The 18,266-nt window shown below is 36.8% G+C and overlaps 1 protein-coding gene across 3 annotated transcripts in view; it reads right to left on the reverse strand.

The window, feature by feature from the left end:
- tnpo1 (transportin 1) overlaps positions 1-18,266 on the reverse strand; it is a 99,438-nt gene that overhangs the window by 6,988 nt on the left and 74,184 nt on the right. For all 3 annotated transcript variants that reach the window (XM_072257934.1, XM_072257935.1, XM_072257933.1), the window contains 7 exons: positions 14,164-14,322; positions 13,997-14,084; positions 13,783-13,881; positions 10,758-10,853; positions 7,260-7,335; positions 6,125-6,224; positions 939-1,013 (listed from right to left, as the gene is read on the reverse strand). In XM_072257934.1, the coding sequence (XP_072114035.1) occupies positions 939-1,013; positions 6,125-6,224; positions 7,260-7,335; positions 10,758-10,853; positions 13,783-13,881; positions 13,997-14,084; positions 14,164-14,322 (693 nt within the window). The remainder of the gene's footprint in view (positions 1-938; positions 1,014-6,124; positions 6,225-7,259; positions 7,336-10,757; positions 10,854-13,782; positions 13,882-13,996; positions 14,085-14,163; positions 14,323-18,266) is intronic.

The raw sequence follows: 18,266 nt of genomic DNA on the forward strand, positions 1-18,266 counted from the left end.
ACAATGAACTCATGTACACTACCTAAATATTTCTCTTTTTCGCACTATATTTCTTATTGTAATTTAGTTTTTGTGTATTCTAATGTAGTGCTGCCACAAATTTCACGACATATGCTAGTGAGATTAAATCTGATTTATGACTGTTGGCGCGTGGCCAAGTGGTTAAGGCATTCGCCTAGTGATCTGAAGGTTGCTAGTTCGAGCCTTGGCTAAGGCAGCGTGTTGTGTCCTTGAGCAAGGCACTTAACCACACATTGCTCTGCGACCACACCGGTGCCAAGCTGTATGGGTCCTAATGCCCTTCCCTTGGACAACATCGGTGGTGTGGAGAGGGGAGACTTACAGCATGTGCAACTGCCAGTCTTCCACACAACCTTGCCCAGGCCTGCGCCCTGGAAAACTTCCAAGGTGCAAATCCATGGTCTCATGAGACTAACAGATGCCTATAGTCTATAGATTATGGCTAGCACAAGTTAGCAACCAGGGTTCAATCATACAATGAAGGTAGTTTCCTCTAAATGCCCTAGTTTCTTTCCACCACCTATTCCCAATGCCCACATATCAAAAAGACATACAAGTTGTATTCTAAGTGACCTATGTAAACTACCGTGATTGTGTATCTAAGTGGTACAATCTGAGCTGGTTAATGGGAAAGTGGAAGAATGAAAATAGGATTAGTGTTCAATAGTCAGTACAGACTCTGAAGTACTATTTCCCATCATGTATGGCTTTGATTTAAACAGATTAATTTGTCATTAACATAATGCTGAAATTTTGCTTCATGCAAGTTGGTTGTTACTTTTTCTCATAACACTTCAAAAGCATTCTTCCACTCTTTACAAAAGCTATTACATAGATTACCGTAAAATGTATTTTAAAATGTTTTCTTCAGTAAATGTCAACAACTTCCAAGTACCAAACAAAAAAAAACTGATTACCTTGTAGAACATATCACGGAGGTCATCTTTTGGACTAATCCAAGATGCCACTGCATCACAGAAAAAAATGAAGTCCTACAAGAAAAAGAAGAGAATAATTGTGAGCTTACAAACACAAATACTTATTTTTAAACTCATGGAAGACAAGTGTCCTTGGCAAAGTTAGCATTTACATCTGAGAGCAAACTAATTTTCTGGAATGGATGACACAACTTGTGTGGTGAAGATACTTTCCCACTGCCAATATAAAGTGCGTTTCCAATTAACTTGCTTTTCTTCCTATGTGCCTTGCTATAATGTCTCAAATAAAACTGATACAAATATATGTTTAATCAATCTGCCATCTTTTCACTTTACATTAAACACTCAGACTTGCTTCCAGTGGTTCATTACTCCCTTTGTGAACACATTATCTACGTAAACTAATCATCTCTTTTTTAATCTTTTAGTCAATTTTTCTTTTACATAAATTGGGAAAATACTCAATTTTCCTACAGCATTTCTGTTTGTGCAATTATATGCAATCTACAAATATTCAATCTACAAATGTTCTGCTGGGGGTTGTGAATCACCCCCCCCCCCACTGAATTAGATTTCTTGCTGGAAGGTATTTATCCAGGGCATTCTGAAGAATCTCTTTAAAATGTTTGCTGCTACACCTTGACTGACTGATTCCCCAACCTAAATTAACAGTTCCCTTTAGCTAGTTTAGTTCTCAGACCATCAAAATTGTTCAAATTTCAGCCTAGAATGCTAACTTTAGACCAGTATTTTCTCATTTAAAATGTGGTTTATATTGAACACTGCTATCTGGAGAAGTCTTAATGATTAGATAATCTCAGCACATTTCCAGGTCTAATACAGCTTCTTTCTGACTGGCCTCAGAATGTGTCGTTCTATCGAGATTTTACTAAAAACACAATAAATTCCTTAAATAAGGCCACCATGCCTACTTAATCCTTCCAATCTAATAACATTACCCCATCATTATTACTATATGATGTCCTAGGGCTGACAGGATTTGCCACATATTATCAGATTTCTTCTGGCCTTGCACTCTCACTGTCTTTTGTACTTTGATCAAATATTGGGTTAGGTGTTGCAAGGTCAATTATACACCCTCTCATTTCTGCTCTAGAATTTAGTTATTTTACTTAGACCAGGCTGTAGTAAGGTTTGAAACAAGTTGGTTAGAATCCAGCACGATCATAGTGAGTATGTATTAATTATGCTATCAACTAAGTATCAAAAATGCACTAAATTAAAACAAATAGGCAACTGGAGAGATCAATATTCAAAAATGTTTCCTCAAATCGTTTTGTACAAAGACCAAATTCAAACAGGACTAACAGCAATCAAATGCTCATTTTTGGTGTAAAACTAATTTCCTTGCAGACTGCAAATTAGGCTATTTTTATTCATATGATTGGAGCTGAAATATCAGTATTGATGTTGAAACCCACCAACTTCATCCAATAAAAAAGATAGCTTTTAGCATTCTTTTGGAAGTTTCAGGAAATCTACACGTTGATCCATTCAAGATCGGAATAAATGGATTTTAAGTCTAAGAGATCCACTACGCATCTTATAGAATCAGCCCATGATCTTTCTTCCCAAATGTGTTCACAACTTTTTTTTAAAACAAGCAACACTGCAATTGAAGAAATTGTGTAATTATACTACTTCTATTGTTGTGGTATGCCACCCACTTTTAATCTTATTTTACTGAAAACAGAACTTGGATTGCTACATTTCAAGGGTAAAGGCACTTTTAATTACCTACTAAGCTTGTGATACACCTTAAGTTCAAAAAGATCGAGTAAACATCTGCTGTAAAACCAGCATCTTTTTTTAAACTGCAAAAGCTTTTTTTCAATAAAATTGAGGGGTCCATGGTGGGGGGGGGGTGATTCGACATGACTTCTTTCACATCCCCTTCCAGTGGTGCTGTCACCTTCCTAGACCCATAATTATTAATTCTGCTATTAACAAAGGAGCTAGTTGTGGATTACAGGAGGAATGGAGACAGGCTAACCCCTATTGACATCAATGGATCTGGGGTTGAGAGGGTGAATAGCTTCAAGTTCCTCAGCATCCACATCACCAAGGATCTCCCATGGTCTGTAAATACTGGCTGTGTGGTGAAAAGGGCACAACAGTGCCTCTTTCACCTCAGACGGCTGAAGTTTGGTATGGGTCACCAAATCCTAAGAACGTTCTACAGGGGCACAATTGAGAGCATCCTGACTGACTGCATCACTGCCAGGTATGGGAACTGTACTTCCCTCAATCGCAGGACTCTGTAGAGTGGTGCGGACAGCCCAGCACATCTGTAGATGTGAAAAAAGGGCCCCCAAGGATCACTGGGGACCTGAGTCACCCCAACCACAAACTGTTCCAGATGCTACCATCAGGGAAATGGTACCACAGCATAAAAGCCAGGACCTACAGGCTCCAGGACAGCTTCTTCCACCAGGCCATCAGACTGATTAATTCACACTGATACAATTGTATTTCTATGTTATAATCGACTTCCTAGTGTACATACTATTTATTACAAATTACTACCAATTGCACATCGCACATTTAGACGGAAACAAAGATTTTTGCTCATGTGAATGATGTAAGTAACAAAGTCAACTCAGTTCTTCAGATTGCACTATGATCTTTGCAGCATTCTGTTCTTTAGCACATGCTGTATTTATTGTTCTATGTACACTGTTTATTCCAAGCCTTACATTAGCAAGAAATTTCTTTGTATCCTGATCTATAACAATAAACTAAGCTGAATCTGAACAATGCATCACTAATGTCTACTTCCTTCTGCTTTTTTCTTAGCATTTTAGTTTCAGTTTCTGTGGTAAATTATCTTGCTCTGGAAGCCACAAAAAAATGGCAAATCCATAAGTGTATGCAGGCTGGCTTAGGCTCTCCTTCATTCTCTTACAACATTGTGAACAAGTTTTATCATCCCATTTTCATCCCCACTCTTACTCTTCGGACCAACTAATGTCACACCATTAAGCATTGCATCCCACATACAAAATCTGATAAACATACTCAATTTCCATATTTCAAAACATATGTGTAATATCCTTTAAGGATATTGCAGAAATAAGTAAATTCACACGCATTGCTAGCAAATAGTTTTAAAACCAAAGAAAAAAAAAATTCCCAGGAAAACTGCTTATTGGGTTTTTAAAGTTGCTGGTGAACGCAGCAGGCCAGACAGCATCTCTAGGAAGAGGTACAGTCGACGTTTCGGGCCGAGACCCTTCGTCAGGGTGAAGGGTCTTGACCCGAAATGTCGACTGTACCTCTTCCTAGAGATGCTGCCTGGCCTGCTGTATACACCAGCAACTTTAATGTGTGTTGCTTGGATTTCCAGCATCTGCAGAATTCCTCATGTTTATGTATTGATTTTTAAAATCAGCCAAAATAACAGAAATTTGAGCCTTCCATGTGCAACACGAAACAACTTTAAAAAAATTTGCAGAAATATTGAATGCCACATTTAAGTGAACATGGCTTTAAACTCTATTGTAGATTCTCAGATGGCACCATGAACATCAAATCTATCTGTCTAACTTGAATACTTCTATTGCAGCGGTCCCCAACCACCGGGCCGCAAAGCATGTGCTACTGGGCCGTGAGGAAACTATGAGTCAGCTGCACCTTTCTTCATTCTCTGTCACGCACTGTTGAACTTGAACATGAACATAGGGTTGCCAACTGTCCCATATTTGCCGGGACAGCCCGTATATTGGGCTAAATTGGTTTGTCCCATATGGAACCGCCCTTGTCCCGTAATTCCCCGCCAAGGTAGAGCGTTCCTATGAAACCTTTCGTGCCGAAATGGCGTGAAGCGAAGAAGCAATTACCATTGATTTATATGGGAAAAATTTTTGAGCGTTCCCAGACCCAAAGAAACCTAACAAATCATACCAAATAACACATAAAACCGAAAATAAGTAACACTAACCTATAGTAAAAGCAGGAATGATATGATAAATACACAGCCTATATAAAGTAAAAATAATGTATGTACAGTAGTCGGGAAGATGAAGGCACAACCGATTTGTGGGGGAAAAAAAAATCAGCACGTAAGCACATGCGCACACATGTGCCCGTGCAAGGCTTCATGGTCATGGTAGTCTCTCCTGGGGTAAAGTATCCCGGGACTTGACTGCTACTTTTGTCCCTTATTTCGGAGTGAGAAAGTTGGCAACCCTAACTGTAAAAGACATGTTGAGGTGAGTTTAACCCTACTTGAACACCTCCCGGGTCGGCCGGTCCACAAGAATATTGTCAATATTAAACTGATCCACGGTGCAAAAAAGGTTGGGGACCCCTGTTCTATTGTATGTTCAGTGCACTGACAACAATATCACCCAAAACTTGATTTCTGCGAGGGCGAAAGAGAGAACAAATCAGACCCCATCTCTTATGCACCCCCACACAAAACCACCTCTCATTCAATCTCACTTTGACAGGACCTTCTTATCTAGATCTTCACACATCTTCCCTTTCAAGTTCTACAAAAGAAAACTATGCTTGTGTAAACCTAACAGGTATGCATCACCAAGCTACTGGATCTGGTCCAGGTCCGGTTGCCAATAGTGGTATTAAGACAATAGGAGATGTACACAAGGATAGAGCAACAAGGCTATAGAACTAGACGGTGTTACAAATATCCAAATATCTCTGGGCTAAATTTAAAAGTCTCTTATTCAAATGTCTGTGGGGTGTTTGCCATAACTGTAACACCATCTTAGGTCAATAACCTTGTTGCTCTATCTTCATGCATATCCCCTATTCAAGCACAGACATTTCCAGTGAAATCAAAGGCTGACATATATTTCACTTGGAGAAAAAGTAGCAGTGTTTTGTTACTAGCACATAAAATTATGATTAATCTTAAAAGTTTCGTATTTGCTCAAATCAAATATAGCATTCAAAATTATCAGCAAACCATTATGTAAACAACTTAAATCTTCATGAAATGAGGATACTACATAAAACATGTATTTTGAACATAATTTCACTTTATGTTCAAGGAAGAAGTTGCAACTTCAAATATACAAACTTAATGTTAATACTTTTAACGTCAATTTTTAAATCTTCATCAGAAACACCTCTGAAAAGTTTGTAACTTAACATTAGGTTTGTAATAATTAATTTCTCACCTGCACAACTCCTCCTGGGTTGACACCTATCATACTGCAAATGCCACGGAAAGCAGAATCCTTCTCTTCATTATCTCTTATGTTTCGTAGTGAAGTACACCTGTTCAATAGTTTTTAAAAAGGTCGTATGTAAACAGAGGTTAAGTATAGATTTTTCAATGCACAAAGGCACTGCATGTGACAAATCCAGGGCATTTAATGGAATTATGTTTATGGTCCTATTAATTTAACAGCTGAATTCCCTACATTACAAATGTGACAGTTGTCATCAGGAGAATAATGGCACTTTGTGAACACAATCTGATCTCTTAAGTTTTCCTGGGAATAGTAAATCAATGAAATTATAATTCTCAGTCTTGAAAAATTGTTGGAATTTCATTTCATTTTGGAAATATATACTTAGTCAATTCATTAATAAATTCACAAATGAACAGACAAGTTATTGAATTAAAATAATATAAAAATGAGATTGTGTTATGTACTATGCAACTTAATTATTCCATCAAACACCTTCAGACAAATTCCATTTTATAGAATTTCATACCTCAGTTAATCCATCATTGCAACAATGCCCCCTCTGTCAGAACTCAATTTTTCACTTATACAAGATTTATTTTAGCCATTCAATTCTAAGCAGCGTGTGAAAGACAAATGACTGACCAAACGACAAGGTGGAACACAAGCAGGTATTCATACAAGCTGTATTATATGTTTTATAATACAACATAGACTTTCACAGTTTGCAAGCATAAGATTTGACCTTAAAATTAATAAATTCAGAACACATTTCTCAGCCAACTGAGATTTATTTTTTTAAACAAAATTTTTGCATGCATTTATCATTCTGGTGAATAAATTTAAAATGCTTTTTAAATGTTCATAATCAAGCTTCTCAACACAGCAAGCATGTGACAATCTTATCCCATGCATCAGATAGTTGTTAGCCACAAAAAACTATACATATGACAGTGCTACTGAAAAAATCACAAACCTGATAGGACAAGATTAGTCACATGGTTGGCAATGGTTAAGGATTGTGAATTTGCAATCAACTGAAAACTATTGCTATAAGTGAAAAGAGATAGAGAAAGAGTGAAGAGGAAAATGAATTAAATAAAGATTGAATAATACACACCAGGGTCTTATAAACTGCTGTAGCATGGGGGCCACCTCTTGAGGACAAACGTAACCAAGACGACCAATTGTTATTGCTACGGTAACGCAATCACGGTTATACACCACCAAACGCCAACCAAGACATGAGCAAATGAGGGGGAGGAGAAAAATAAAGAAAAAACAACAAATAACTCAGAAACAGAAATCAACAGAATCTGTGTATGATAACAAAATTAAGATCATCTTTTTGTGTTGATTATTAGATTAACTACCACCCAGTAAAGGGAGGCAGGTTATGGTGCAATCTTTAAAAAAAAATAAAAAAAACACGTTAGAGGAACACTCCCAAAACACACCTGAATTTTAAACTAATCCTCAACTGCGCAAAGAGTAACCACCTAAATAAAAAGTTTAATCTTACTCATAAAAAATAGGCTATTTTAGCAAATAGTTAAGATTTAAGTGCACATCATTTACAATAATTTTAAATGTTACTGGACATCCTTCAAGCTTTCCTTACTATTAAGTCAGAGGTCTGCTACCATCTTGAAACCTGACTAACTCATTTCAACATACTCAGCTCTTTCTATTATACTACGAATTTCACTCAATACATACTGAAACTTTACTTAACTGAAAGGTAAATGTACACCATCATCAAATCTTGTCCCCAAGCTTCATGCTATTAAACACTTACTCGATCTATTCTAAACTAAGCAGGGAAAACACTGAAACTTAAGTAGCAATGAATGATTAATTAATTTTTTGATATTCCAATGAAAAAATAGTTTTCAAATTAGAAATTACATTATTGGTAATAGTATTTAATATATTGTTGCAAATAAATGTACCTACCCCTAAAAAATGATGTGAAGACTACAATAAAACTGATATTTACTGGTGGTAAATATTTTTACTCAAAACAGCATAAAAATTTGAAAACACGATTTTTTTCTTCAATGCAAACTCTTATATCCTTTTAAAAAGACCCTACAGTATCCATTTACATAATTCCAAAATAAATAAAAAAGAAAAAGTGTTTTAGAAGTGTTCCCCTTCAAACTCACGTAAAGTTATCATTTCGAAAGAAAAAAGTAATGGTTTAAGGATTAATCCAAGCTAACTACAAGGACATTACAAAAATCCAGCAGATTCATATAAAGCAGAGGAGGGAAACCTATGTTTAAGAGACACAAACTATGCAACATTCTCATTAAAACAAGCAATCATGAACAGTCTGATGAGACATGCAGAGAAGCAGATGAATGTTCATTCAAAAATAAAGTTCAATGTAGGATATACTGATCAAACCAAGTGGTATGCCAATTGAAATTAAACTTGCATTGTGCAAAATAGACATTGCACATGTAAGATTGTATATTTTACTGGACTTAGCAATCAAATTGTGTACACTGTCACATTCCACCAAAAAAAAACCCAAAACTGTATGGAGATGGTCTTTACAAAACTCAGTCTGATTTAAACAGTTAAAAAATATCTTTCTTAAGATTATGAACTTATAAAAATTACTTTATCATTGAAAGGATGAATTAGATTCTTTAATGTATTTTTAAGAAATGCAGGAATATGCGAAAGAAAGCAGTGACAGCTGATATATTTTATGATTGGCTGGTACATCAAAAATAATTTAAAATTTGATAATGCAACCCCATGTTATGGCTATTTTGGTAACGAAAATTTACTTTTGCAGAATTCACAAATCATGCCTAAATATTTGAGATACAAAATAAAATTTCCTTTTGTGAAATGTGTATAAAAGTAAATAAAACAACACAAAAGTTTATTTTTCTTTTCCAACTCTCACTGCTTGATCCATGTTCAAATGAATCACCTTCACATTATAGAAAAATCACAACATGGACTGTTTTCTAGGAATGAACCACCCCGCCCCCCCCTCCCATATTTACACAAAAAGTTGTGGGGAAAAATATTATTTTACTTTGAAACAAACTGTATATTTACGTAAAGAATTGATCAGTTATCCTTCATTAAACATACAACATTTTGTTCACATTTACTGCTGTGAAATGTGCAAATACTGTGTCTTACAGCACACCCCCATCTACTAATTTGAAGAACCCAAATAATGCATATATGCCAAGAGGAACAAACTTATAAATCAACTCCCCTATTCTAGGAACTCTAAACATCAATGAAGTCGGAAGTGTCAACATAACTGTCAAAAGATATATGCTAAAGGAGTCAAATGAACTCCATGTCAGATGTAAGTTCTGTACAAAACAAATGCAAATAGATTAATTACATTTCAACAATATCTACACTTCAAAATACTTAATTGGTATTAAATTGCTTTTGGGAGATACTAAGGTTTTTAAATGTGCCACGCAAGTTTAAGCTTTCTCTCCCCACTACCCCCCACACCGTTGCCAAAAAATGCAGGTTATTTTAAACATAGGAAATTTAGATACATATATTCTAATTGCATTTAATCACAAATTGTTCCACCTAATAAATGCAGATTACAATTATAGCTGAAATATCAAGTGCATACATAGCAGCTTCCCTAATACAGGAAAAATCATAAACTGGAAACATCCTAGCCCATAGTCCTAATGATACAATTTGCCGTTGAAAACCCAACAGTATATGGAAATTAATGTATGGCCTTTGGGAAAAATAATACTGAGATATTAGTTCAAATTTTGCCCAAGAGATCTGGGAACTTCGTTATTAAATCTGGAATTTAAACTAGATATTAATGTTAATGGATTTAAAAAACCTACCTCGTTCACTAGTATTCATTAAAAATCTGCTGTGCTTACTGCATCTAGCTAGCCTTTGTGACTCTCAGCATCATATTTAAAAATGGCTACACAACTGTTACAATCACCTTAAGGCAAATAAGGAATAATAAATGCTGGCCTTGCATAAAATGCCTGCACCTTGCACATAAAAACGTTTTGTATCTTAGGAAATAATTATGTCTTACATAGGTTGATATTCAAATCCAAAATGTCTCCACATAGCTTTCTATTATAATTTGGTTTTATTGTAATCGCAGACTATGAACCAGACTATAAATCTGCAAGGTTATTCTAATAACCATGTCCTCACAAGCCTCAATCTAATGTAATATTTCTAAGTATCTGAATTTAATCAAATTTGGTATGCTATTTAGGCAGTAAAATATTCAGCTACAATTTCCCCCGGAACAGATTAGAAAATTTTATAACAACTTTTGACACTTATTTCTAAATCTGATGCTTGTAATGATTCATTTCACCATCTATTAAATAGTGAAATTGTAATTAATGATAGATTCAAAGAACCCTCATCTATAGGATAACCCTGTTATGAATAATTAAACAAAGTGATCAAACTAAGTCTGGGATGTTACCAACAGATTGACATTTTCTTCACAATAGACGTGGTTAATGCTCATTTGTCCACCATAAAAATATTTACAGTCTCTTACAATATACTTGCTGATCAATCTACCTCACAAGTTATGCTACAAAATCATTACTTGAGTTACCTGTATTTTCCAGTAATGTTTTTGGTGTGTTAGGCCTATTGATGATCTCCACCAGCTGGGGCAAGACCAATGGAACATAAGGCTGCATTTCAATCCCTAGTAAAAAAAATAGTTGAATGAAGAGCTAACAGGCTAATTGATATTCAACACAGTTGTTTCAGGAGATGGCATTTGAAGGACAAAAGGAAGAAAAATATGTGTATGTCAATTCAACTGGAACAGCTCAGGGTAATTACATGTTTTCCAAAAGAAAAACATAAAAAGCCACACAGTTGCAATAAACACACTACTGCACATAAATATCCTACTGGGAGTATTTAAAAATCAGTCATCTAGTCCTCTTGATTATTCAGTTTCTAAACATCATTGTAAAAAGGGAGAAATATTAGTTTTTGATAACAAGGATGTGCCATTCCACAGAGAGAATACGGACTAAAGAACAATTCAAGAAAAAGAAATAAAAGCAAAGGAAAAAAGAGCTTTGGTCAGCCTCAGCAAGGACTGAAAATAGGGTCTCCAAAGGCCACGGTGAACCATAATTTACGCTCACTTAGGTATTTGTTACAACACAGGAATTAGTTACAGCAGTATACTGTTCAACCCCACATACCTGCTCCTCCATTCAAAAAAATTACTGACTTTTCCACATAAACCCAAATCCCTGAATGCTATATAACTTCAATAGGTTATATGTTATTACATGCAGTCCCAGTTAACATAAGGGTTCCATCCTGGAGAATTATCTGTAAATTTTCCCCGTCAGAAACAATTTCAATGAGCATTGATTAATATGAACATTTATCATCTTCCCAGATAGTTACAATGGTAGAAACAGAGTGTTCCACATCTCACTGCTAGCAGAATCTGATTCAAGTTCCTAGGTGTAACTATCACCAAACATTTGTCCTGGTCCTGCCACGAGGACACGACTGCCAAAAAAGCATATCAACACCCTGCTTCCTCAGAAAGCTAAGCAAATTCAGCATGTCCCTGAAGACTCTTACCAGCTTTTACAGATACACCATAAAAAGCATCTGATCCAGATGCATCACACTTAGTATGGACATTGCTCTGTCCAAGACCACGAACCTGCAGACAGACGTCCATCACACGAACCAGTCTCCCCTCTATTATACTTCCTAGTGCCTTGGAACAGCAGCCAATATAACAAAGACCCCTCCCACCTCAGTTATCCTCTTTTCTCCTCCCCCCGCACCCCCCCCACCCCCCGGCCATCAAGCCAGATACAAATGCATGAAAGCACATACCACCAGGCTCAAGGACAGCTCTCACACCGTTGTTATAAGGCTCTTGAATCAACCACTTTTGCATTAAAACTAATTCAATCTCTCATTCTACCTCACCATGACCTTTGCCCTTTATTTGTCTACCTGAACTATATTTTCTCTGCAATTGCAACACTTATTCTACATTTGCCTTTTCCCTTTTACTACCTGTCTGGGAGGAATTCAAACAAGCTTTTCACAAATATGAGAAAATCTGCAGATGCTGGAAATCCTGCAAAATACTGGAGGAACTCAGCAGGCCAGGCAGCATCTATGGAAAAGAGTAAACTGTTGACATTTCAGACAGACACCCTTCATCAGAAGTTTTTCACTATACTTTGGTACATGTGACAATAATAAACTAATTACCTTTTTTTTGACATAGCTCTGTCATTAGTTCCCACAAGGGTCATGACAACTTGCACTCTAATGCCCTCTCCAACCCTGAGAAGTCAACCTTTCTTTTGAACGTGCTCAGTTACGGAAAATATTAAACTTAAATATAAACAAATGTGGGCACTCATAGGGAACACGGAATCAAAGTTGACTAACCACTAATAATTGAGTTATTATCACTGTTATTCAAGGGCAACAGGTGGATAAATTGATCGAAGGGAAGTCTAATGAAAGTAGATCCATCTGGGTTTTGGAAGAACAACAAAATGGGAACACATACATCGGAAAAGTACTAAGGACATGGGTGAGTACGGAGAATGGCAGTCCCAAATAACCAATTCCATTAAAGCTTAATGCAGTGAGCTGAATGTGTACAATACCAATAGCATTCAGATCCACCTGGAACAAGTAAATTAGTGATGATAAAGTAAAGCAACTTTACCCTCACACATTGCTAAACCACTGATCAACAGCTTAACCAAGACTAAGAAAGGTTCGCCACTGGTCATACTGCCATTGAAGTTTTTTAAAATCCAAAATACACTCACATCTCATGCAAATAGTTCTTTCAGGTGGCATTCAACATAGCGATAACTGATTCACTAATCCAGAAGAGATGGGAGATGACAATCATTTGCTTTCTCATACATAGGTTTATCAAGAAACTATGGTGTTTCAAAGAGTGGGATTAATTTAAGCATCTGAATTATCAATGTTATGACCATCAACATTTTGTATCCAGTAAATTCTGTAAGACAATATGGAGGAGATACTATAATTTTGGAAGCATCACTGATGCAGAGGTGATTAAAATTTTATTATGCAATTTGTCCGCAAAATAAAGCATTTAATTAGGTAATATTAAAATTATGTTATCAAAGAATCAAAAGCATCAGTTTAAAATAGAGGATAGTTCAGAGAAATTTAAATGAAGTAAAAAAAGTAGTACAGATTCTGGAGATCCGAAACAGAAAGTGCCAGAAATACTAAGCAAACCTTAGCTGATGAAGTAACAGTGACCTAAAATGTGCCTACACAGATGCTACATGACCTCCTTTAGTGGTTCTGGTATTTGTTTTTAAGTGTAACTTATTTATTCACACAATGGCAACATCACAGTTGTAACAGTACATTTTGCCAATTATCAGCAAATACACCATATAATGAAAAATCAAAAACTGAAGCAGAAGAAAATGCAATACTAAATGGAAGGAATATGGTGATTACTTTTGGATTCCTCTTCCAGAAACATTACAGAAAGGTTTAATAATTTCTGAGTTACAACTCTACAAATACATTTCTTACCAAATCCACAGTTCAATGTGTATACATCAAATACTAACCCATTTGAATGGAAATCTCTCCAATTGCCCATGTAGCATTATTGCACACTGAAATAAACTCTGGATTCAAATTAGTTCCAAGAACTGGCATGAAGTCAGCTGCAAAAGGTTAAAGTCAAAATATATATGTAAGTTATTTTCTGTAATAGTTTTCCAATTGAAATTTCATATTATTCAGCACTGAAAAAGATATACAATCAAAAGTATGACATACCAATGCATGGTTTCACATGCTGAAAGCAAGCCTTGGTTAAGTCACCCAACAAAGCAAATGAACTCTGCCGTACTTCTGGCATTTTATCCTGTAATTAAAAGAAAACTTATGCTTCAGTTTCTCTTTGGGTATTATGATTAGTTCTGTTGCAATGAAATAATACTAACCTGCATACACTGATACATTAATGATAAAATATTACTCCGTGCTACTAGTTGCTCAATACTTCCTCCAAGACCTTCAGCGAGGCCACTCAATAAATCAAGTGCAACGATCATGAAATCTTTATCTGGGGCCTCACACTGATCAGGTTGAGAGCCATGCAACTGCAATACAACAAAATAATTTGGGTCAGAACAATGAATTTGTTTGCTTAAAATGCTAGATGCAATCCAAGCACTACGCACAAATACAAAATTAATTTAACCTTTTTGTCAAAATTCATTCAACTTCAACCGTGACCATGTTCTAAACCATAGGTCAAAAGACCTTGATTAACAATTTGCAAATTCCAAAGAAAATAATAATTCCCATCAGATCAAATTAAAGACAACATTAAATAAAGATGAGGAGGCCAAATACAAAAACATTTCAATGTTTGCTGACCACAGCTTTAAGTTAAAAGGTAGCCATTATTCATTCTAAATCAATTTAATATGTTCAAGTATTTATGGAGCATAAATTAAATTAGAGCATTTTCCATTCAGAATGGAGCATAGTAAAATGCTATTGAGTTTAAACTGCCTGCCTTGTTGATAACATTTTACATTTTTCCATCAACTACAGGTTGAGTATCCCTTATCCTAAATTCCAAAATCCGAAAACCTGCTGAGCACTGACATGATGTCACAAATGGAAAATTCCACAATGGACTGGGAAGGTTCCCAGGTGATGCAAGGTCTCTCAGTAAACATATGCTGCAAGTGAAACAAGCAAAAATTTTCACGATGAACGGAAAATGGAAGGTAATTGTGAATATTCAGCAAGCTGAAGTTTGCAGAAATTTAAGAAAAGGCATGGCATTAGATTCTTAGAAACTTAAACATAAAGCATCTGCTGATCACAAAGCAGCAGAGTAATTCATTGATGAGTTTCGAACATCATCGTTGATGAAAATCTAATACCAGGACAAGTCTGATGTTAATTGTTGATCAGGTTTTATGCAAGGTATAAGAACAAAAAAACCCCTAAAAAACAAGTAAAATACAAATATAGTACAGCAAATAATAGCCTGTAACTCCGCTATGCACTTGAAGGCAGTTTGATGTGGCAGAACTGAGGCAAGGCAGTGGACTTGTAGCTGAGAGTGAAGAAGACATGAGATTTGATCAATTTAAGCACTGGGCCAAATTAGAAAGGTCAGGTACAGGCAAATCAATGTGGCAGGATCCAGGCTCCAGAGCATACCAAAGCAACTGAACCAGAGATCTGGATGACGATTTAAGCGCCACACTGAATGGGAAAGTTCAGGTACAGACCGAATCAAAGCAGTGGGAGCCAGGCCCCAGAGCATATTGAGGCAACTGAACCCAATGTTTGGATGCTGATTTAGGTGTGGGGCCAGATTGAAAATGTCAGGGGTCAGGGCCAGAGGTGAGGGATGAACATAAGGACTAGGAGCAGGAATAGTCATCTGGCCCATCGAGCCTGCTCTGCCATTCAATAAAATCATGGTTGATCTGGCCATGGACTCATCTCCACCTACCTGCCTTTTCCTCATAACCCTTAATTCCCCTACTATGCAAAGATCTATCCAACCTAGTCTTAGATACATTTACTGAGGTAACCTCCACTGCTTCATTGGGCAGGGAATTCCACAGATTCATCACTCTCTGGGAAAAGCAATTCCTCCTCATCTCCGTCCTAAATCTATTCTCCCGAATCTTGAGGCTATGTCCCCTAGTTCTAGTCTCACCTACCAGTGGAAACAGCTTTCCTGCCTCTATCTTATCTATCCCACTCATAATTTTATATGTTTCTATAAGTTCTCCTCTCATTCTTCTGAATTCCAGCAAATACAGACCCAGACAACTCAATCTCTCCTCATAGTCTAACCCCGTCATCTCTGGAATCAACCTGGTGAACCTCCTCCAAAGCCAGTATATCATTCCTCAAGTAAGGAGACCAGAACTGCACGCAGTACTCCAGGTGCAGCCTCTACCCATGCTTATGGGTCACCCCCAACTCTATGCATCCTTATCTTATGGATAAGTCTTTTATGCAGCACCTTATCGAATGCCTTCTGGAGATAATGTCCATCTGTTCCCCTCTATCCACTGTGCTCATTACATCCTCAAAGAACTCCAGTCAATTTGTCAAACAGGATCTGGCTTTGCTGAATCCATGCTGAATCTGCCTGATGGACCCATTTCTTTCCAGATGCCTTGCTATTTCTTCTTTAATGATAGCTTCAAGCATCTTCCCAACCACAAATGTTAAACTAACTGGCCTAACGTTACCTGCCTTTTGCCTATCATTGCATCCATAATATCTCTCTTTGGCATTTTGGCCGTGTCTTCCACCATGAAGACCGGCACAAAATAGCCATTTAAAGCCTCCGCTGTTTCCTCATTACCCAATATTAATTCCCCCTTCTCGTCTTCCAAGGCACCTACATTCACTTTAACCACCCTTTTCCACTTTATACAATAATAAAAACTTTTACTATCCATTTTTATATTTTGTGCTAGTTTATTTCATAATCTGTCTTCCCTTTCTTTATTGCTTGTTTAGTGGTTCTTTGTTGCTTTTTAAAGTTTTCCTAATCTTCCAGTTTCCCACTATCCTTGGTGACTTTGTATGAATGAGCTTTTAGTTTGATGCCTTCTTTTATTTACTCAGTTATCCAAGGCTGGCTCTTCCCACCCTTACTGTCCTTGCTTTTAACTGGAATATGCTTTTGTTGAGCACCATGAAAAATCTCTTTGAAAGGCTTCCACTGTTCCTCTACCATCCCACCATACAGACTGTGTTCCCAGTCTCCATTGTTTAGGCATTGGTTTTAGATTGAACTACTCCACCCTCCATTTGTATGATAAACTCAATCATACTGTGATCACTCTTCCCAAGAGGATCCCTAACTACAAGATCATTAATTTTACCTGTCTTATTGCACAGGACCAGAACTAGGGTAACATGTTCCTGTGTAGGTTCAGCAGCATGCTGTTCAAGAAAGCCATCACCGATGCATTCTATGAAGTCCTCCTCAAGACTGCCTCAACCAACTTGATTCACCCAATCTATGTGCAAGTTAAAGTCACCCATTATGACTGCTGTTCCATTCTTACATGCCTCAGGTATTTCACTGTTTATTGCCTGTGCCACTATAACATTATTATTCGGTGGCCAATAGACAACTCCAATCAGTGTTTTTTTTCCTTTTACTATTCTTAATCTCTATCCAGATGGATTCAACATTCTGCTTATACCATCTCTCAGTATCACCCTGTTGGACCACTTCAACTCGCTGCTCCACAACATTTACTTGGCTCTGCACTGAACTATGGGTCTCAGACTCTTTTTATGGTCTTCAGTTCAGAATTTTATTTGCTTGCATGATTTGATTTTTTTTTCCCTGTGACATTGAGGTGTTTGACAGACTTTGGGTTTCTTTGTTTCAGGGCTGCCTGAATCATAAGGTTGTATAATGTATACATACTTTGATAATAAATGTACTTTGAATTTTGAACAGTGTATTGTAATATTTTAACCAAAACAAGGCATCGTAGGTGGAGACTGAAAGCCTGCCATCGTTTCTTGTTGCGTAACAGCTGATTCAGGTATTCTCCCGATGCTGCTGTGCTGCTTTTGTTACCCTGCACACATTTCGTAGTATTTTCATTATATTAACTGGTATGTAATAATTTTTTACTGTTAAGTACATAAGGGTTTCAAAGGTACATTTAATGTCAGAGAAATGTATACAATATACATCCTGAAATGCTTTTTCTTCACAACCATCCATGAAAACAGAGGAGTGCCCCCAAAGAATGAATGACAGTTAAATGTTAGAACACCAAAGTCCTCCCCAGCTCACCTCCCTCCTGCGCGTAAGTAGCAGCAAGCAACAATCTCCCCTCACTGGCAAAAAAAAAGCATTGGCACCCCTCACCGATCACTCAAGCGTGAGCAAAGCAACAGCAAAGACACAGACTTACAGTACCCCAAAGACTACTTGTTCACCTGGTATTCGACATACCACAGACTCTCTCTCTCCCTAATAAGGGAGAAAGAAGTGTCTCCATTTCACATATGTGATGAACAGGTGTAA

The sequence above is a fragment of the Mobula birostris genome, chromosome 5, assembly GCF_030028105.1.
Source record: "Mobula birostris isolate sMobBir1 chromosome 5, sMobBir1.hap1, whole genome shotgun sequence".
Lineage (NCBI taxonomy): Eukaryota > Metazoa > Chordata > Chondrichthyes > Myliobatiformes > Myliobatidae > Mobula > Mobula birostris.